This window comes from Rhinoraja longicauda, chromosome 4, assembly GCF_053455715.1.
Source record: "Rhinoraja longicauda isolate Sanriku21f chromosome 4, sRhiLon1.1, whole genome shotgun sequence".
Classification (NCBI taxonomy): Eukaryota; Metazoa; Chordata; class Chondrichthyes; order Rajiformes; family Arhynchobatidae; genus Rhinoraja; species Rhinoraja longicauda.
Genome location: NC_135956.1, coordinates 9,762,542 through 9,785,590, shown reverse-complemented (window position 1 = coordinate 9,785,590; position 23,049 = coordinate 9,762,542). Strand labels below are relative to the sequence as shown.

At 47.9% G+C, this 23,049-nt stretch overlaps 1 protein-coding gene across 1 annotated transcript in view; it reads left to right on the top strand.

Moving 5' to 3' along the window:
* Positions 1 to 17,369, top strand: part of sdc2 (syndecan 2) — an 81,280-nt gene extending 63,911 nt beyond the window's left edge. The window contains exons 2-5 of the mRNA XM_078397149.1: positions 1,726 to 1,864; positions 8,531 to 8,682; positions 11,190 to 11,334; positions 16,023 to 17,369. Coding sequence (XP_078253275.1) covers positions 1,726 to 1,864; positions 8,531 to 8,682; positions 11,190 to 11,334; positions 16,023 to 16,186 — 600 coding nt within the window. The 3' untranslated portion in view covers positions 16,187 to 17,369. The remainder of the gene's footprint in view (positions 1 to 1,725; positions 1,865 to 8,530; positions 8,683 to 11,189; positions 11,335 to 16,022) is intronic.
* Positions 17,370 to 23,049: the final 5,680 nt, after the last annotated feature.

Sequence of the window (23,049 nt, the reverse complement as noted above, 5' to 3'; positions counted from 1 at the left end):
GAACATCAGTAGCTGGCTCGTCTCACGGTGGGAGCTGCGAGACACGGCTTGTAATGCCGATTAAACTCTTGAGGTTGAGCTACCCGACGGACTGGAGATTGTGGGTTTGGTGTGGGAGGGTGAGCGGCCTGAGAAAGACAGCATGGGAAAATGTGAGTGAAGTCAGCGAGCAGATAGTGAGAGAACAACTCTCTCCTCCCGGGGCCTCGGAAATAACCACGCACATTTGTCCACGTGCCTGTTGGAACCCTTTAGTTTTAGATTTAGATTCTTAAGGGATTGGACAGGCTAAACGCAGGAAAAATGTTTCACGATGTTGGGGGAGTCCAGAGCCAGGGGCCACAGTTTAAGAATAAGGGCTAGGCCATTTAGGACTGAGATGAGGAAAAAAAAATTCACCCAGAGAGTTATGAATCTGTGGAAATCTCTGCCGCAGAAGGCATTGGAGGCCAACTCACTGGGTGTTTTCAAGAGAGAGTTAGATTTAGCTCTAACGGAATCAAGGGATATGGGGAGAAGGCAGGAACGGGGCACTTATTCTGGATGATCAGCCATGATCATGTTGAATGGCAGTGCTGGCTCGAAGGGCCGAATGGCCTACTCCTGCACCTAGTTTCTATGTTTCTGGAGATACAGCGTGGAAACGGGCCCTTCGGCCCATCGAGTCCGAACTGAGGGCGGCACGGCGGCGCAGCGGTAGAATCCACACAGACACAGCACCTGTAGTCGGGATTGAACCCGGGTCTCTGGTGCTGAGAGCCATCAGCTCTACCTGCTGTGATACTGTACTGCCAGTTTTACCATTGTTTTCCAAATGAGGTGTCATCACATTTTCTTGATATACGGCAGTAAACATAGAAACTAGGTGCAGGAGTAGGCCATTCGGCTCTTCGAGCCAGCACCGACATTCAATATGATCGCAGCTGATCATCCAGAATCAGTGCCCCGTTCCTGCTTTCTCCCCATATATCCCTTGATTCCGTTAACCCCAAGAGCTAAATCTAACTCGCTCTTGAAAACCTCCAGTGAATTGGCCTCCACTGCCTTCTGTGGCAGAGAATTCCACACATTCACAACTCTGGGTGAAGAAGTTTTTCCTCATCTCAGTTCTAAATGGCCGACCCCTTATTCTTAAACTGTGACCCCTGGTTTTCGACTCCCCCAACATCGGGAACATTTTTTCCTGCATCCAGCCTGTCCAATCCCTTAAGAATTTTATATGTTTCTGTAAGATCCCCTCTCATCCTTCTAAACTCCAGTGAATACAAGAAGTAGAAAGCAAATTTGTGGTTTTGTGTTTTGTTGAAAAAGAGTACCTGTGCAGGTTCACCACGATCTTCCAGTAACTGGTGCCCTCCCCCCACCCCCCCCCTTAATCCTCCCCCCGAAAATGGTGTCCCCTAGGCCGGGTGAGGCGGCCGATCTCCACCTCATCAGGACTTCCGTGGTCGATCGTCGGGTCCAAATTCCCCACTGCGACCGTGGCTCTGGAACTCCGTTCCCATTGCCGACTTCCCAGGCCGGACTTTGCGGCCCCCCCGCGGCCCAGGCGGAAGGTTCCGGCACCGTTGGACTCCTGTCGGAGGCCGTGACCTCTGGCGGTACGGCAAAGCGGATAATCCGGCAAGGCTCTGGAGCCGTGGGTGCTGGGAAATCGGTTGGGTGGACCTGTTCTTAAAGGGTGTGAATTGGTGATTGGTAATCGTGCTCTCCCTCCTTCCCCAGCGGCAGTCTGTGTCGGCGACCAAGATGCCTTGGCGTGAGGAGTTTTATCTCGAGCAGGCGGCCGACAATGGAGAGCCCGTGGAGTCTGGCAATTGGCCAGTTGACGATGATGACTACGATGCCTCCGGATCAGGCTCTGGTAAGCTGGCCCATGGCGGCACAACTTGGACACAGGCCCTTTGGCCCATCGAGTCCACACCGACCACCCATACCCCTTTAGACTTCAAAGATACAGCGCAGAAACAGGCCCTTCGGCCCACCGAGTCCACGGTGACCACCCATACCCCTTTAGACTTTAATACAGCGCAGAAACAGGCCCTTCGGCCCATCGAGTCCACGCCGACCACCCACACCCCTTTAGACTTTAGAGATGCAGCGCAGAAACAGGCCCTTCGGCCCACCGAGTCCATGGTGACCACCCATACCCCTTTAGACTTTAGAGATGCAGCGTAGAAACAGGCCTTTCGGCCCGTCGAGTCTACGCTGACCACCCACACCCCTTTAATATAGCGCAGAAACAGGCCCTTCGGTACAACGTGGAAACACTGCAAGTTCTTTCCACACATTGGTGGGTGCCTGGAACACGCTGCCAGGGGTGGTGGTGGAGGGAGATACGATAGTGGTGTTTAAGAGGCTTTTGGACAGGCACATGGATATGCAGGGAATGGAGGGATGTGGATCGCGTGCGGGCAGGGGAGATTCGTTTAACTTGGCACGGGCATTGTTGTAGTAATCTTTGTTGCATAAGATTTTTATTTTAGAGATACAGTGCGGAAAGAGGCCCTTCAGCCCACTGAGTCCGTGCCGGCCGGCCATCACCCCATATTCTAGCACTATCCTACGCACACTGGTGACAATTTCAATGTACAATTTTACAGAAGCCAATTCATGTACTAACCTGCACGTCTTTGGAATGTGGGAGGAAACCGGAGCACCCGGAGAAAACCCACGCGGGTCATGGGGAGAACGCACAAACTCCATCCAGACATCATCGAACCCGTAGTCAGGATCGAACCCGGGTCACCGGCACTGTGAGGCAGCAACTCTACCTCTGCGCCACTCTAGTTTTCTATGTTGTCCCACTTTCTCGTCACCCCCCTACACGAGACAGCTCACAGAAGCCAATTAACCGACAAACACACAGGTTTTTGGGATGTGGGGGGGAAACCAGAGCACCTGGAGAAAACCCACGAGGTTACAGGGAGAAACTCCCAGTGCAAACTCCGTGCAGACAGCACCCGAGGTCAGGATGGAAGCCGGGTCTCTGGCGCTGTGAGGCAGCAACGCTTTGTGTGGGAGAACTTTGCGTTCATCCTGTCGGCTTCTGTGGAAGTTCACCACATTTTCATTTGCTGCTGAACATAAATGACCCCAGGGATGATTGGGTTAACAGAGTGGACGTGGAGAGGATGTGTCCACTAGTGGGAGAGTCCAGGACCAGAGGCCACAGCCTCAGAACAAAAGTACGTACCTTGAGAAAGGAGATGACGAGGAATTCCTTAAGTCAGAGGGTGGTGAATCTGTGGAATTCACTGCCACAGAAGGCTGTGGAGGCCATCAATGGATATTTTTAAAGCTGAGATACATAGATTCTTGACTATTATTGTGAATGTGGAATGCTGGGATGTAATGCTGAGGCTCTACAAGGCGCTGGTCAGGTGGCTTTTGGAACATTGTGAGCCATTTTAGGCCCCATATCTGAGGAAGGATGTGCTGGCCCTGGAGACGGTCCAGAGGAGGTTTACAAGAATGATCCCAGGAATGAGTGGGTTAAACTATGATGAGCGTTTGTCAGCACTGGGCCTGCACTCGCTGGAGTTTAGAAGGATGAGGGGGGACCTCATTGAAACTTACCAAAGAGTGAAAGGCTTGGATAGAGTGGATGTGGAGAGGATGTTTCCACTTGGCACGGGAGAATCTAGGACTAGAGGTCATAGTCTCAGAATTAAAGGACGTTCCTTCAGGAAGGAGATGAGGAGGAATTTCTTTAGTCAGAGGGTGGTGAATCTGTGGAATTCTTTGCCACAGGAGGCAATGGATATTTTTAAGGCAGAGATTCTTGGTTAGTACGGGTGTCAGGGATTATGGGGAGAAGGCAGGAGAATGGGGTTAGGAGGGAGAGAGAGATCAGCCATGATTGAATGGTGGACTAGACTTGTTGGGCTGAATGGCATTCTGCTCCTAGAACTTATTGAAATATGAAGATACAGGCCTTTTTTGTCTTCTCCTGATCTTGTAGTATTGACAAGTGTGCTGTTTTATATCATGTGGGGTTGCAGGCAAGGCATTTATTTCCCATTGCCTTTGAGTTACAGGGAACAACACCTCTTCCACCTTCTGCTTTGCCGTCTTCCAGACTTAATATTGAATCACTGTCTGGGTTGGAAGACATTATCCATAAGGCGGGCTTGGACAAACTGGCATTGTTTTCTCTGGACAATGTTGAGTTGTTCGACGTTCAACAGCAGTCGCATTGTCTTCTGGCACAGCAATTGTTCGTCGAAGGCTGTCGGGAGCCCGGGTAGAAGTGTATAAAATGAACAGAGGCATAGATAGCGTAGACATTCACAGCCTTTTCCCCAGGGTAGAGATGTCCAAGACTAGGATCAGGTAACTGAATCATCGTACCGCAACTAGAGAGCAATCGGTCGCACGGTGGCGCAGCGGTAGAGTTGCTGCCTTACAGCGCTTGCAGCGCCGGAGACCCAGGTTCGATCCCGACTACGGGCGCCGTCTGTACGGAGTTTGTTCGTTCTCCCCGTGACCTGCGTGGGTTTTCTCCGAGATCTTCGGTTTCCTCCCACACTCCAAAGACGTGCAGGTTTGTAGGTTAATTGGCTTGGTGTATGTGCAAATTGTCCTTGGTGCGTGTAGGATAGTGTTAGTGTGCGGGCATCGCTAGTCGGTGCGGATTCGGTGGGCAGGTGCGCCTGTTTCTGCGCTGTATCTCTAAACTAAAATAAACGAAGCAGTCCTGAACTACTATCTACCTCATTTGGGGACCTTCGGACTATCTTTGATCGGACTTTACTGGCTTTACCTTGTGCTAAACGTTATTCCCTTATCATGTATCTATACACTGTAAATGGCTCGATTGTAATCATGTATGGTCTTTCCGCTGATTGGTTAGCACGCAACAAAAAGCTTTTCACTGTACCTCGGCACACGTGACAATAAACTGAACTGAACTAGACTGGAAGGCATAGCTGCAAAGTCGAAAGGAGGCGGTTGGAGATGTGCTGCCTGGGGTAGTAGTGGAGGAGGCAGATATGATACAGGCGTTTAAGAGGCAGAGACAATAATCCAAGTCTGTCCAACCTCCCCTGCAGCTAATGCCCTCTAATCCAGGCATCATTCTGGTGAACCTACTCTCCAAAGACCCCACATCCTTCCTGCAATCAGGTGACCAGAACTGCAGGCAATACTCCAAATGCGGCCCGACCAAAGTCCAATAAAGTTCCATCGTGACTTGTACTCAACGCCCTGATTAATGAAGGCAAGCCTGCCATATGAAACAGTTCATGTCTAAACCTAGTGCATCTGACCATGGGCGGCACGGTGGCGCAGCGGTAGAGTTGCTGCCTTACAGCGCCAGAGACCCAGATTCGATCCCGACTGTGGGTGCTTGACAGTACGGAGTTTGTACATTCTCCCCGTGACCTGCGTGGGCTTTCTCCAAGATCTTCGGTTTCCTCCTGCACTCCAAAGACGCACAGGTTTGTAGGCTAATTGGCTTGGGTTTGTATACTTCTATAAGTGCAAATATCTCTTGTGTGTATAGGATAGGGTTAGTGTGCGGGGGATTGCTGTTCGATGCGGATTTGGTGGGCCGAAAGGACTGTTTCCGTGCTGTATCTGCCAGCAAACCACAGGAGATAATGGAACGCCGACCAATAGCCACAATGATTTTCCGACCTGCCTCCATTTCCCCCCTGATTCCCATCCACTTCCATTTTACCGTGGCTTCTGATCTCACACTCGGTTGGCACGGTAGCGCAGCGGGCAGAACCGCGGCCTCATGGCGCCAGAGACCCAGGTTCGATCCTGACGACAGATGCTGTGTCCGTGCGGAATTTGCACGTTCTCACCGTGACCGCGTGGGTTTCCTCCGGGTTCTCCGGTTTCCTCCCGCCTCCCAAAGACGTGTGGCTGTAAATTGCCCCCTTATGTGTTGGGAGTGGATGAGAGAGTGGGATAGCATAGAGCTCGTGTGAACGGGTGATCGATGGGTGGCGTTGGTCACGGCGGGCAGAAGGGCCTGTTTCCGCCCTGTGTCTTTCCATCCAATCAATGAATCATATTTGCCAAACAAAAAGTCATATTTTCCTCCTTGTTTTTAGCTTTTGTACATGAGCCAAGCCTGGAAGCGTTGGATCACAAGTTTGTATTCAGTGATGAAAGACACAAAGTGCCGGAGTAACTCAGCGGGTCAGGCAGCATCTCTGGAGATCATGGATAGGGACAAAGGGTCGGTCTGAAGAAAAGGGTCCCGTTCCAAAACGTCACCTATCCATGTCCTCCAGAGATGCTGCCTGACCCGCTGAGTTACTCCAGCACTCTGTGAAACGTCACCTATCCATGTTCTCCAGAGCTGTGCCTGACCCGCTGAGTTACTCCAGCACTCTGTGAAACGTCATCTATCCATGTTCTCCAGAGATGCTGCCTGACCCGCTGAGTTACTCCAGCACTCTGTATCTTTTTATGGTATAAACCGACATCTGCGGTTCCTTGTTTCTCCATTTTGCTGGTGTTCAGTGAGTGGGCGTTGATGAGTAAGTAGAGAGCTTGTTATCGCTCTGCTTTTGGTTGAGGTATAAGATTATTAAGGGGTTGGACACGTTAGAGGCAGGAAACATGTTCCCAATGTTGGGGGAGTCCAGAACAAGGGGCCACAGTTTAAGAATAAGGGGTAGGCCATTTAGAACGGAGATGAGGAAAAACCTTCTCACCCAGAGTGTTGTGAAATTGTGGAATTCTCTGTCTCAGAAGGCAGTGGAGGCCAATTCTCTGGATGCATTCAAGAGAGAGCTAGATAGAGCTCTTAAGGATAGCGGAGTCAGGGGGTATGGGGAGAAGGCAGGAACGGGGTACTGATTGAGAATGATCAGCCATGATCACATTGAATGGCGGTGCTGGCTCGAAGGGCCGAATGGCCTCCTCCTGCACCTATTTTCTATTGTCTATTGTAGCCTGCGTTGCATTGTTTCCGCTGCCTGACCCACAGTAGGGCGGCACGGTGGCACAGCGCTAGAGTTGCTGCCTTACAGCGTTTACAGCGCCAGAGACGGGTTCGATCCCGACTATGGGTGCTGTCTTTACGGAGTTTGTAGGTTCTCCCCGTGACCTGCGTGGGCTTTCTCCGAGATCTTCGGTTTCCACCCACACTCCAAAGACGCGCAGGTTTGTAGGTTAATTGGCTTGGCTTTCTCTTTCTCTTTCTCTCTTTCTCTCTTTCTCTCTCTCTCTCTCTCTCTCTCTCTCTCTCTCTCTCTCTCTCTCTCTCTCTCTCTCTCTCTCTCTCTCTCTCTCTCTCTCTCTCTCTCTCTCTCTCTCTCTCTCTCTCTCTCTCTCTCTCTCTCTCTCTCTCTCTCTCTCTCTCTCTCTCTCTCTCTCTCTCTCTCTCTCTCTCTCTCTCTCTCTCTCTCTCTCTCTCTCTCTCTCTCCCTCCCTCCCTCCCTCCCTCCCTCCCTCTCTCTCTCTCTCTCTCTCTCTCCCCCTCTCTCTCTCTCTCTCTCTCTCTCTCTCTCTCTCCTATTCATGTATCTATCTAAATGTTTATTAAATGTTGCGATCGTACCTGCCTCAACTACCTCCTCTGGCAGCACATGCCATACACCCACCACCCCTTGTTACAGTTACCCCTCGGGTTTCCTATTAAATCTTTCCTCTGGTCCTCGATTCACCTGCTCCGGGCACGAGACTCTATGCATCTACCCGATCTATTCCTCTCATGATATTGTACACCTTTACAGACAATAGGTGCAGGAGGAGGCCATTTGGCCCTTCGAGCCAGCACCGCCATTCACTGTGATCATGGCTGGTCATCTACAATCAGTACTTTATATGATCACCCCTCATCCTCCTGCACTCCAAGGAATAATGTCCTAGCCTGCTCAACCTCTCCCTATAGCACAGGCCCTCGAGTCCTGGCAACATCCTCGTAAATCTCCTCGAGGGTTTGCCATGATGGGATTGTGGAGTAGGCTTGACGGCCTAATTCTGCTCCTACATAGCCTTGTAGGTCTCTAGCATTGTGAGGCAGATTCCCTTATGTATCTGCACACTGTAAATGGATTGATTGTGATCGTGCATTGTCTTTCTGCTGGCTGGTTGGCACGCAACAAAAAGCTTTTCACTGTACCTCGGTACACTTGACAATAAACTAAACTGAAATGTGTAGAAAGGAACTGCAGACGCTGGTTTACACCGAAGATAGACATAAAATGCTGGAGTAACTCAGGCAGCATCTCTGGAGAGAAGGAATGGGTGACGTTTTGGGTTGAGACCCTTCTTCAGACTGGTTAGGGATAAGGGAAATGAGAGATATCGACGGTGATGTGGACTGACAAAGTTTCGCAGAGGGGGGGTCAGCGAGAAAGGGTGTTTGCAGAACTCTCGTCGGAGAGAGGAGGAGAACGTGTTCAAAGTAGACATCCCACGAGGTGACTTCACAGACAAAAGGTGTAGGAAGCAACTGCGGATGCTGGTTTTAACCGAAGATAGACACACAAACTGAACTGAACTGTGCCACCTAAAATTGAGTTTTTTTGGATATGTTTTGACATGGATTTTTCTGTATCCGCAGGGAATTTTGAAACGGAGATAGAAATGGTGACCTTTAACCCGGCACAAGTCAACCCGGACGTCAAGCCCACTGTAGACGCCTCACGAGCAGTGACTGTGCGAGTGGAAACTACCACGCAGAAGAAAATGGTCAGGAAACCCGTCCGAACGGAGGCAAGTAACCAACCGATTGATCAGTGCGGGTCGTCAGGGGTTAGACAATAATAGACAATAGACAATAGGTGCAGGAGTACGCCATTCATCCCTTCGAGCCAGCACCGCCATTCAATGCGATCATGGCTGATCACTCTCAATCAGTACCCCGTTCCTGCCTTCTCCCCATACCCCCTCACTCCGCTATCCTTAAGAGCTCTATCCAGCTCTCTCTTGAAAGCATCCAACGAACTGGCCTCCACTGCCTTCTGAGGCAGAGAATTCCACACCTTCACCACTCTCTGACTGAAAAAGTTCTTCCTCATCTCCGTTCTAAATGGCCTACCCCTTATTCTTAAACTGTGGCCCCTTGTTCTGGACTCCCCCAACATTGGGAACATGTTTCCTGCCTCTAATGTGTCCAATCCCCTAATTATCTTATATGTTTCAATAAGATCCCCCCTCATCCTTCTAAATTCCAGTGTATACAAGCCCAATCGCTCCAGCCTTTCAACATACGACAGTCCCGCCATTCCGGGAATTAACCTAGTGAACCTACGCTGCACGCCCTCCATAGCAAGAATATCCTTCCTCAAATTTGGAGACCAAAACTGCACACAGTACTCCAGGTGCGGTCTCACCAGGGCCCGGTACAACTGTAGAAGGACCTCTTTGCTCCGACTGGGGTTACGGGGAGAAGGCAGGAGAATGGGGTTAGGAGGGAGAGATAGGCGGCATGGTAGCGCAGCGGTAGAGTTGCTGCTTTACAGCGAATGCAGCCCCGGAGACTCAGGTTCGATCCTGACTACGGGTGCTGCACTGTAAGGAGTTTGTACGTTCTCCCCGTGACCTGCGTGGGTTTTCTCCGAGATCTTCGGTTTCCTCCCACACTCCAAAGACGTACAGGTATGTAGGTTAATTGGCTGGGTAAATGTAAAAATTGTCCCTAGTGGGTGTAGGATAGTGTTAATGTGCGGGGATCGCTGGGCGGCACGGACTTGGAGGGCCGAAAAGGCCTGTTTCCGGCTGTATATATATGATATGATGATGATAATAGACAATAGGTGCAGGAGGAGGCCATTCGGGCTCTTCGAGCCAGAACCGCCACTCAATGTGATCATGGCTGATCATTCTCAATCAGTACCCCGTTCCTGCCTTCTCCCCATGCCCCTTGGTTCCGCTAGCCCTAAGAGCTCTATCTAACTCTCTTCTGAATGCATCCAGTCAATCGGCCTCCACTGCCTTCTGAGGTAGATAATCCCGCAATTTCACAACACTCTGGGTGAGAAGGTTTTTCCTCATCTCAGTTCTAAATGGCCTACTCCTTATTCTTAAACTGTGGCCCCTGGTTCTGGACTCCCCCAACATCAGGAACATGTTTCCTGCATCTAGTGTGTCCAATCCCTTAATAATTTTATATGTTTCTATAAGATCCCCCCTTATCCATCTAAATTCCAATGAACACAAGCCCAGTCGCTCCATTCTTTCATTATATGACAGTCCCACCATCCCGGGAATTAACCTAGTGAACCTACGCTGCACTCCCTCAATAGCAAGATTGTCGTTCCTCAAATTAGGAGACCAAAACTCCAGATGTGGTCTCACAATACTCCAGATGTGGTCTCACTAGGGCCCTGTACATCTGCAGAAGGACCTCTTTGCTCCAAGACTCAAATCCTCTCGCTATGAAGGCCAAAATGCCATTGGCTTTCCTCACTGCCTGCTGTACCTGCATGCTTACTTTTAGTGACTGATGTACAAGGACACCCAGATCTCGTTGTACTTCCCCTTTTCCGAACATGACACCATTCTAATAATAATCTGACTTCCTTTTCTTGTCACCAAAGTGGATAACCTCATATTTATCCACATTAAACTGCACCTGCCCACTCATCCAACCTGTCCAAGTCACCCTGCATCCTCATAGCATCCTCTTCGTAGTTCACACTGCCACCCAGCTTTGTGTCATCTGCAAATTTGCTAATGTTACTTTCACTACTCCCACTACACCATTTGATCAGCCATGATTGAATGGTGGAATAGACTCGATGGGCCGAATGCACTATCCTGCACACACAAACACACACACACTGGACAATTTGCAACTTTACCATAACCCTGCACATGTTTGGAATGTGGGAAAAAACCAGAGCACCCGGAGAAGACCCGCGCAGGTCAAACTCCGTACAGACAGCACCTGTAGTCAGGATCGAACCAGGGTCTCTGGCACTGTGAGGCAGCAACTCTACCGCTGCGCCACCGTGCCTAGCCAACTAACTGTGCTAGTGATTCCATTGAATATCAGATCTGTGGGAAATGACGACATGTTTTCTTCTCCGAGAATGAAAGTAAACGCCACACAGACTGCACCCGAGGTCAGGATCGAACCCAGGTCTCTGGCGCTATGAGGCAGCAGCTCTTATCTCCATCCTAAAAATGTTTGGGTTTAATTTAAAACAACGTTTTTCTCCATTACGCTCCATTAGGTTTGGAATCGATTTCTCATTTCATTGCTCTTTTGAATTTAGACAACTGTGGACACCCTGGCTAAAGAGGAGACAAAGAAAGGAGATGATTTTGTGATTGAGAAGCCAACTCATAACACTGATGGCGATGAGGTATCGGCAGAGAAACATTCGGAAAGTCTTTTCCAGAGAACAGAAGTGCTCGCAGGTAATTGCAAGCATCATCTTTCCTTGCGTTAATAAGGTTAACAAATTGTGAATATGAAGATGAGGTAAAAGGGAATACAGGAGATATTGCAAAAGACTCTCGGAAGAATGGGAACAGAAGTTCTAGAGCGGAAAAGAAATTAAGGGCAGGGCCAATTGTGAACGATGTGAGAGGGGAGGTAAATACAGAAGTTAAAGTGTTGTACTTAAATGCGCGTAGTATAAAAAATAAAGTGGATGAGCTTGAGGCTCAGTTAGTCATGGGCAAGTATGATGTTGTAGGGATCACTGAGACATGGCTACAAGAGGACCAGGGCTGGGAACTGAATATTCAGGGGTACACAACGTATAGAAAAGACAGACAGGTGGGCAGAGGGGGTGGGGTTGCTCTGATGGTAAGGAATGATATTCATTCCCTTGCAAGGGGTGACATAGAATCAGGAGATGTTGAATCAGTATGGATAGAAATGAGAAATTGTAAGGGTAAAAAGACCCTAATGGGAGTTATCTATAGGCCCCCAAACAGTAGCCTCGACTTAGGGTGCAAGTTAAATCAGGAGATAAAATTGGCGTGTCAAAAATGTAATGCTACGGTGGTTATGGGAGATTTCAACATGCAGGTAGACTGGGAAAATCAGGTTGGAAATGGACCCCAGGAAAGAGAGTTTGTAGAGTGCCTTCGAGATGGATTCTTAGAACAGCTTGTACTGGAGCCTACCAGGGAGAAGGCAATTCTGGATTTAGTGTTGTGTAATGATCCTGATCTGATAAGGGGACTAGAGGTAAAAGAGCCATTAGGAGGCAGTGATCACAACATGATAAGTTTTACTCTGCAAATGGAAAGGCAGAAGGGAAAATCGGAAGTGTCGGTATTACAGTATAGCAAAGGGGATTACAGAGGCATGAGGCGGGAGCTGGCCAAAATTGATTGGAAGGAGGCCCTAGCAGGGAAGACGGTAGAACAGCAATGGCAGGTATTCCTGGGAATAATGCAGAGGTTGCAGGATCAATTTATTCCAAAGAGGTGGAAAGACTCTAAGGGGAGTAAGAGACACCTGTGGCTGACAAGGGAAGTCAGGGACAGCATAAAAATTAAGGAGAGGAAGTATAACATAGCAAAGAAGAGTGGGAAGACAGAGGATTGGGACTCTTTTAAAGAGCAACAAAAGTTAACTAAAAAGGCAATACGAGGAGAAAAGATGAGGTACGAGGGTAAACTAGCCAATAATATAAAGGAGGATAGCAAAAGTTTTTTTAGGTACGTGAAGAGGAAAAAAATAGTCAAGGCAAATGTGGGTCCCTTGAAGACAGAAGCAGGGGAATTTATTATGGGGAACAAAGAAATGGCAGACGAGTTAAACCGTTACTTTGGATCTGTCTTCACTGAGGAAGATACACACAATCTCCCAAATGTTCTAGGGGCTGGAGAACCTAGGGTGATGGAGGAACTGAAGGAAATCCACATTAGGCAGGAAATGGTTTTGGGTAGACTGATGGGACTGAAGGCTGATAAATCCCCAGGGCCTGATGGTCTGCATCCCAGAGTACTTAAGGAGGTGGCTCTAGAAATAGTGGAAGCATTGGAGATCATTTTTCAATGTTCTATAGATTCAGGATCAGTTCCTGTGGATTGGAGGATAGCAAATGTTATCCCACTTTTTAAGAAAGGAGGGAGAGAGAAAACGGGTAATTATAGACCAGTTAGTCTGACATCAGTGGTGGGGAAAATGCTGGAGTCAATTATAAAAGACGAAATTGCTGAGCATTTGGATAGCAGTAACGGGATCGTTCCGAGTCAGCATGGATTTACGAAGGGGAAATCATGCTTGACAAATCTACTGGAATTTTTTGAGGATGTAACTAGGAAAATTGACAAGGGAGAGTCAGTGGATGTGGTGTACCTCGACTTTCAGAAAGCCTTCGACAAGGTCCCACATAGGAGATTAGTGGGCAAAATTAGGGCACATGGTATTGGGGGTAGGGTACTGACATGGATAGAAAATTGGTTAACAGACAGAAAGCAAAGAGTGGGGATAAATGGGTCCCTTTCGGAATGGCAGGCAGTGACCAGTGGGGTACCGCAAGGTTCGGTGCTGGGACCCCAGCTATTTACGATATACATTAATGACTTGGACGAAGGGATTAAAAGTACCATTAGCAAATTTGCAGATGATACTAAGTTGGGGGGTAGTGTGAATTGTGAGGAAGATGCAATAAGGCTGCAGGGTGACCTGGACAGGTTGTGTGAGTGGGCGGATACATGGCAGATGCAGTTTAATGTAGATAAGTGTGAGGTTATTCACTTTGGAAGTAAGAATAGAAAGGCAGATTATTATCTGAATGGTGTCAAGTTAGGAGGAGGGGGAGTTCAACGAGATCTGGGTGTCCTAGTGCATCAGTCAATGAAAGGAAGCATGCAGGTTCAGCAGGCAGTGAAGAAAGCCAATGGAATGTTGGCCTTCGTAACAAGAGGAGTTGAGTATAGGAGCAAAGAGGTCCTTCTACAGTTGTACCGGGCCCTGGTGAGACCGCACCTGGAGTACTGTGTGCAGTTTTGGTCTCCAAATTTGAGGAAGGATATTCTTGCTATGGAGGGCGTGCAGCGTAGGTTCACTAGATTAATTCCCGGAATGGCGGGACTGTCGTATGTTGAAAGGCTGGAGCGATTGGGCTTGTATACACTGGAATTTAGAAGGATGAGGGGGGATCTTATTGAAACATATAAGATAATTAGGGGATTGGACACATTAGAGGCAGATAACATGTTCCCAATGTTGGGGGAGTCCAGAACAAGGGGCCACAGTTTGAGAATAAGGGGTAGGCCATTTAGAACGGAGATGAGGAAGAACTTTTTCAGTCAGAGGGTGGTGAAGGTGTGGAATTCTCTGCCTCAGAAGGCAGTGGAGGCCAGTTCGTTGGATGCTTTCAAGAGAGAGCTGGATAGAGCTCTTAAGGATAGCGGAGTGAGGGGGTATGGGGAGAAGGCAGGAACGGGGTACTGATTGATAGTGATCAGCCATGATCGCATTGAATGGCGGTGCTGGCTCGAAGGGCTGAATGGCCTACTCCTGCACCTATTGTCTATTGTCTATTGTCTATTGTTTATTATTGTCCTTGCGTTAAGGTTTATTATTGTCACGTGTACAGGTACAGTGAAAAGATGTATAAGAAGATAACTGCAGATGCTGGTACAAATCAAAGGTTTTTATTCACAAAATGCTGGAGTAACTCAGCAGGTCCGGCAGCATCTCGGGAGAGAAGGAATGGGTGACGTTTCGGGTCGAGACCCTTCAAAAGATGGACAGGCAGCAACTCTGGATAGAAGGAATGGGTGACAAAGAGACTCGACCCAAAAGGTTATAAGATCATAAGAGATAGGAACAGAATTAGTCTACTCCGCCGTTCAATCATGGCTGATCTATCTCTGCCTCCTAAGCCCATTCTCCTGTCTTCTCCCCATTACCTCTGACGCCCGTACTAATCAAGAATCTATCTACCTCTGCGACAAATATGTCCACAGACTTTGCCTCCACTACCTTCTGTGGCAAAGAATTCCACGGATTCACCACCCTCTGACTAAAGAAGTTTCTCCGCATCTCCTTCCTAAAAGAACATCCTTTAATTCTGAAGCTGTGCCCTCTAGTCCTAGACTCTCCCACTAGTGGAGACATCCTCTCCACATCCACTCTATCCAGGCCCTTCACTATTCTGTACGTTTCAATGTGATCCACCCCTCATCCTTCTAAACTCCAGCGAGTACAGGCCCAGTGCCGACAAACGGTCATCGTAGGTTAACCCAATCATCCCTGGGATCATTTTTGTAAACCTCCTCTGGACCCTCTCCAGAGCCAGCACATCCTTCCTCAGATATGGGGCCCAAAGTTGCTCACAATGTTCCAAATGCGGCCTGATTGATCCTCGACATTTCTTCTCTCCAGAGATGCTGCCCTTTGTGTCCCGCTGAGTTTGTCCTGGTGAGACCACACATTGGAGCATTGTGTGCAGTTTTGGTCTCCTAATTTGAGGAAGGACATCCTTGCTATTGAGGCAGTGCAGCGTAGGTTCACGAGGTTAATCCCCGGGATGGCGGGACTATCATATGAGGAAAGATTGGAAAGACTGGGGTTGCATTCACTGGAATTTAGAAGGATGGGAGGGGATCTTATAGAAACGTATAAAATTATATAAGGACTGGACAAGCTAGATGCAGGAAAAATGTTACCAATGTTGGGGGAGTCAGAACCATGGGCCACAGTCAAAGAATAAAGGGGAGGCCATTTAAAACTGAGATGAGAAAAAACTTTTTCACCCAGAGAGTTGTGAGTTTGTGGAATTCTGTGTCACAGAAGGCAGTGGAGGCCAATTCACTGGATGAATTTAAAAGAGAGTTAGATAGAGCTCTAGGGGCTAGTGGTATCATGGGATATGGGGAGAAGGCAGGCACAGGTTACTGATTGTGGATGATCAGCCATGATCACAATGAATGGCGGTGCTGGCTCGAAGGGCCAAATGGCCTCCTCCTGCACCTATTTTCTACGTTTCGATGAGTTACTCCGGCATTTTGTGTCCGGCATTTTGTGTCCATCTTCGGTGTCAACCAGCGTTTGGTGTCAACCGCGCGGTGTGTTTTCATGTAACTGTCCGCTTCTGCAGAGGTTACTCTTGACTGATCCGATGTGTTTCTTGCAGCCGTTATTGCTGGAGGAGTCATCGGCTTCCTGTTCGCCATTTTCCTCATCTTGCTGTTGATCTACCGTATGAGGAAGAAGGACGAGGGCAGCTACGATCTGGGAGAACGTAAGCCTTCTACTACCGCCTATCAGAAGGCGCCTACCAAGGAGTTTTACGCGTAAACCATCACAACAACATCTCTATTTGTGAGATCACTGAACTATATTAATTCAAGCTTTTTGTTTCCGCATAGAGATAATGAAGATCTTTTCTTAACGAACAGCCATCTATCTGGCTTTCTTTATAACAAAACCCTGTTGTATTTAAAACATTTTCCTGTATTCTTTAAAAAAAAAAATGCCATCTGATCTATTCTTAATGCTTAAGATTTTGACAGTGAATATTGCCTCACTGAATTTGAAGAAACAAGTTTAAAAGCTGCATCTGCAAACAGAAAGTACGAAAGATATTTCTGTTTTCTTAAATTTTCTATCAGAGTTCTATCATTTTAGTCATAATGCATATAAAATAGATCTTGCAAGTAAAATGTTCATTAATTTATCTTTTTTTTCCAGATATGTTAAGATGCCTTTCTATAGTTCTCACGGTGCAATTTGTCTTTCCAAAATAATACGAATATGTGTAAATGTAATTTCTGCTCTGGGATGCAAGTTAACCTGGATTCCCACTTTGTATTATGTTTATGACACACTGTACTTGATAATGCATCCAGCAAATGAATATTTTTTGGGCAAACGAGAGTTACAAAATATATTTTTGGCAAACCTTCTGTAAAAATCGTGGGCCCAAATGTGGTATTTGCTGATCTCCTGTGCGTAAGATCTGATATAAAACTAATGCTAAACATTCAACAGACCCAAAGACAATTGACTTCAGCAGAGGCCTAACTGTACAATGACAGACCTGTGTGTTAATTTTATCTATTATGTATTGATTTCTTTTTTAAAAAATTGGTAAGAAATGCCGACTTTGGACCAGACGTTTTTAAAAATCAACAGGTACGGGCTTTATACAAGCCTATGAGGTACCCACAAATCTCCTCGCCTTGCATTTTAACTTTGCTTAGTATAAGCAAATGTACGATGATTTGTACGGCCAGTTCATTTAAAAGTGCTATGGTTTTTACCATTTTAACACGACGAGTTTTAATCTGAATTGGGGGGGGGGGGGGGGGGGGGTGGCATAAACTACTGAATAAATTGTGTAGCCCACCAATAATTATCGTTTGCCTTTTCATGTGTCTTTGAAGAAACTCTGGTTACTGAAGGTTGTTACCAATTTACTGTATAACGTGAATTTCGCCTTTGTAGTCATGTCAGGGACCAAATAAAACTAATAATGAGATATATTTATTGCATTCTTCAATCAAAAAGCATTGTAATTGTGTTCTGAGGGTAGACCAGGGGACAGCAGAGGAACGGGCCCTTCGGCCCACCATGTCCATGCCGAACGTGGATAATACGAATGACAGACACAAAACGCTGGAATAACCCAACGGGCCAGGCAGCGTCCCTGGAGAAAAGGAATAGGTGACGTTTTAGTGGTTTTTTTGTTTAGCAGACACAGCACGGAAACTGGCCCTTCGGCCCACCGAGTCCGCACCGCCCAGCAATCCCTGCACACTAACACTATCCTACACACACTAGGGACAGTTTACAATTATACCAAGCCAATTAACCTACAAAACCTGTACGTCTTTGGGGTGTGGGAGGAAACCAAAGATCTCTGAGAAATTCCGCCCGCAGTCAGAGAACTTACAAACTCCATACAGTCAAGCACCCTTAGTCAGGATCGAACCCAGGTCTCTGGCTCTGCACCTGCAGTTCCTTCCAACACATAGAGTCATAGAGTGATACAGCGTGAAACAGGCCCTTCGGCCCAACTTGCCCACACCGGCCAACACTAGTCCCAGCTACACCAGTCCCACCTGCCTGCGTTTGGCCCATATCTCTCTAAACCTGTCCTATCCATGCACCTGACCAATTGTTTCTTAAACATTGCGATAGTCCCAGCCTCAACTACCTCCTCCAGCAGCTCTTTCCATACACCCACCACCCTTTGTGTGAAAAAGTTACCCCTCAGATTCCTATAAAGTCTTTCCCCCCCTCACTTTAAACCTATGTCCTCTGGTTCTCGATTCACCTACTCTGGGCAAGAAACTCTGTGCCTCTACCCGATCTATTCCTCTCATGATTTTATACACCTCTATAAATCACCCATCATCTTCCTGCGCACCAGGGAATAGGAAATCTACATCAGTCTGAAGAAGGGTCTCGACCCGAAATGTCACATTCCTTCTCTCCAACGATGCTGACTGACCTGCTGAGTAACTCCAGCATTTTGTGATACCTTCGATTTGTACCAGCATCTGCAGTTATTTTCCTACAAAAGAATATCTGTGGATATAGTTATTGATAAGCCTTTAGTTTAGACTTTAGAGATAAAGAGCGGAAACAGGCCCTTCGGCCCACCGAGTCTGTGCCGACCAAGCCATCACCCTGTACACTAGCACTATCCTATACACTAGGGACGATTTGCGCTTTACAGAAGCCAATTAACCAACGAATCTGCACGTCTTTGGGGTGTGGGAGGAAACTGGAGTACCCGGAGAAAACCCACGCGGTCACAGGAAGAAAGTGCAAACTCCATACAGACAGCACCCATAGTCGGGATCGAACCCGGGTCTCGGGCGTTGTGAGGCAACAACTCTGCCACTGCACCACCGTGCCACCCCAATCAACAAGTCTGATCCAACTGATGTCCAACTTCCAAACTGATCTAAAGAAATCTGGGGTAGACACAATAAATGGTGGAATAACTCAGCGGGACAGGCAGCGTCGGGAGGGAAGGAATGGGTGACGTTTCAGATCAAGATCCTTCTTCGGAAAGAAATCTGGGGATATTTCTGCCAAGCAGAATACTTGGATAGAGAGTCAAGTGTTTTATTGTCGTGTGCCCCAGTTAGAACAACTAAATTCTTACTTGCAGCAGCACAACAGAATATGTGAACATAGTGCACTGTAAACAATGTAATAAACAAGAGAGAAAAAGAAAGTTCAGTGTGTGTGTGTGTGTATACAGGTACATGGTTCCCTGGTGGCGGTGTCACATGTGGAAGAGGGTGAGGAAGGCCCTGAAGAAGGTATGTTAGCCGGCCGAGAGAACAGAATGCATCTGATGGTGTCACGAGGAACATCAGATACTGAAATCTTCAACAAAACACAAAGTGCTGGAGTTTAGTTTGGAGATCCAGCGCGGAAACAGGCCCTTTGGCCCACCAGGTCTGCGAGACCAGCGATCCCCGCACATTAGCACCATCCTATACCCGCTAGGGACAGTTTACACTTACACCAAGCCAACTAACCTACATACCTGTACGTCTTTGGAGTGTTGGAGGAAACGGAAGATCTCGGAGAAAACCCACGCAGGTCACGGGGAGAACGCACAAACTCCATACAGACGGCGCCCGTAGTCGGGATCGAACCTGGGTCTCCGGCGCTGCATTCGCTGTAAGGCAGCAACTCTACCGCCTCAGTAACTCAGCGGGTCAGGCAGCATCTCTGAGGAACCATGGATCGGTGATGTTTCGGTTCAGGACTCTTCTTCAAACTGATGGTGCTGGAGAGCTGGGGGGGGTGGGGGGGGGAGCGGGACAAAGTTTGGCAAGTGATAGGTGGACACAGGTGATGGGGAGTTTTGATGGGCTGGTGAATGGACGAAGGCTTGAGATGTGAAAGAAGACAAAAGGATATCAGATAAGGTGAGAATTGGAGTGAAATATACAGCCGGAGGGGAGAGGAGTGGGGGATAGTACGAGAAATGGGTGCACACCAGTTTTTGTTCAGTTTGCGTTTAGTTTCATTATTATCACGTGTACCGAGGTACAGTAAAAAGGGGTTTTGCGTGCTATCCAGTCAGCGGAAAGGCTATACATAAAAACAGAGAAAATAGGTGCAGGAGGAGGCCATTCGGCCCTTCGAGCTCGCACCGCCATTTAATATGATCATGGCTGATCATCCAAAATCAGTACCCTGTTCCTGATTTTTGCCCATATCCTTTGATTCCGTTAGCCCTGAGCTTAAGAGCTACTTCCAATTCTCTTGAATGACTTGGATAGATTAGGCGAGTGGGCAAATGCATGGCAGATGCAATATAATGTGGATAAATGTGAGGTTATCCACTTTGGCGGCAAGAACAGGAAAGCAGAGTATTACCTGAATGATGGCCAATTAGGAAAAGGGGAGATGCAACGTGACCTGGGTGTCATGGTGCACCAGTCATTGAAAGTAGGCATGCAGGTGCAGCAGGCAGTGAAGAAAGCGAATGATATGTTAGCATTCTTAGCAAGAGGATTTGAGTATAGGAGCAGGGAGGTTCTGCTGCAGTTGTACAGGGCCTTGGTGAGACCGCACCTGGAGTATTGTGTACAGTTTTGGTCTCCTAATCTGAGGAAAGACATTCTAGCCTTAGAGGGTGTACAGAGAAGGTTCACCAGATTGATCCCTGGGATGGCAGGTCTTTCATATGAAGAAAGATTGGATAGACTGGGCTTATACTTGCTGGAATTTAGAAGACTGAGGGGGGATCTTATTGAAACATATAAAATTCTTAAGGGGTTGGAGAGGGAGTTAGATGTGGCCCTTGTGGCTAAAGGGATCAGGGGGTATGGAGAGAAGGCAGGTACAGGTTACTGAGCTGGATGATCAGCCAAGATCATATTGAATGGCGGTGCAGGCTCGAAGGGCCGAATGGCCTACTCCTGCACCTATTTTCTATGTTTCTAATGCATCCAGTAATTTGGCTCCACTGCCTTCTGTGGCAGAGAATTCCACAGATTCACAACTCACTGGGTGAAAAAGATTTTCCTCATCTTAGTCCTAAATGGCCTACCCCTTAATCTTAAACTGTGATCCCTGGCTCTGGACTCCCCCAACATTGGGAACATTTTTCCTGCATCTAAGAATTTTATATTATTTTATATATTTTTATAAGATTTCCCTCTCATCCTTCTAAATTCCAGTGAATACAAGCCCAGTCGACCCATTCTTTCATCATACGTCAGTCCCGCCATCCTGGAAATTAACCTGGTGAAGCAATGCTGCACTCCCACAATAGCAATTAGGAGGCCAAAACTGCACATAATACTCCAGGTGCGGGCTCACCAGGGCCCTGTACAACTGCAGTAGGACCTCCTTGCTCCTATACTCAAATCCTCTCGCAATGAAGACCAACGTGCCATTAGCTTGATTACAATCAAGTCGTACACAGTGTACGGATACAGGATAAAGGGAATAACAGTGCAAAGGGTACAGAGAAGATTTACGCGGATGTGGCCAGGGCTAGTGGGTCTGAGCTATAGGCAGGGCCGTCTTAACGCATGGGCCTGATGGGCACTTGCCCGGGGCCCCACGAGCATAGGGGCCCCATGCTGATCTGTGTATGTTAAGTGACTTGCAATAAATAAATACTACTTTAAAAATGTAGGTTCAATAAGTGCTTTTTTCGCAACATTTTCGGTCCCTAAGTGCTTCACACAGCGATCTGTAAGTGCTTTTCGCAACAATGTAGCACCCTAAGTCCATCGCTAAGTGCTTTTCGCCGGCACGACAGGGGGGGGGGGGGCTGGTAGGGAAAGGGGGTGGGGAGAGTAACAGTAGGGGCCCCAGTACACTGCTTTGCCCGGGGGGCCATAATGCTGTAAAAACGGCCCTGGCTATAGGGAGAGGTTGAGCAGGCTGGGACTCTATTCCGTAGAGCGTGGGCGGATGAGGGGTGATCTTGTAAGGGTGTGTAAAATCATGAGAGGAATTGATCGGGTAGATGCACAGAGTCTCTTGCCCAGAGTAGGTGAATCGAGGACCAGGGGACATAGGTTTAAGGCAAAGGGGAAAAGATTTAATAGGAATCTGAGGGGTAACTTTTTCCACACAAAGGGTGGTGGTTGTATGGAACAAGCTGCCAGAGGAGGTAGTTGAGGCTGGGACTATCCCAATGCTTAACAGTTAGACCGATACATGGACAGGAGAGGTTTGGAGGGATAATGGCCAAACACAGGCAGGTGGGACTAGTGTAGCTGAGACATTGTTGGCCAGTGTGGGCAAGTTGGGCCGAAGGGCCTGTTTCCACACTGTATCGCTCTTATCACTCTAAGATCAAGTCCGATTAAAGATTGTCCGAGGGTCTCCAATGAGGTAGATGGTAGCTCAAGAATTCTCTCTAGTTGGTGATGGGATGATTTGATTCAGTTGCCTGATAACAGCTGGTAAGAAACTGTCCCTGAATCTGGAGATGTGCTTTTCCACACTTTTATGTACCCCTTTTGCCTGATGGGAGAGGGGAGAAGAGGGAGTGACCGGGCCAAGACTTGTCCTTGATTATGTTGCTGGCCTTGTCAAGGCACCAGTGTGGGGGTACACAGGAAAGAGGGGCGTGGGGAGAAGGGGCGGGGGGGGGGGGGGGGGGTACCTTATATTGGAGATACAATGTTCAAACCACTGGGGTGTAAGCCACCCAACACCAAGCTGAATATGAGGTGCCGTTCATCCAGTTTGCGTGTGGCTTCACATTGGCTGAAGGCTACTGTTTCTCCTTCAATAACAACTTACTACGGTGAGTTTGGAAATCAACCTGGGTCATGAATTGAATCTCCTCACAACTTGCATGACTTGGTGCCTGGGACAAAAGACTTAATTTAGTTTCCAACTGGTGATATTCATAAGTTATGGGAGCAGGATTAGGCCATTCAGCCCATCAAGTCTTCTCCGCCATTCAATCACGGCAGATCTATCTTTCCTCTCTCAACAAAATTCTCATCCCTTCTCTCCCATAACCACTGGCATCAGGTAGGTGTGACAATATATTAAGATTGACCATTGGCACCTGTAGACTGAACAGAGTTTCAGACAACTTTACATTAGATGCGCCTAACGAAAGATCATTAAACATAAGATAGACACAAAATGCTGGAGTAACTCAGCGGGACAGGCAGCATCTCTGGAGAGAAGGAATGGGTGACGTTTCAGGT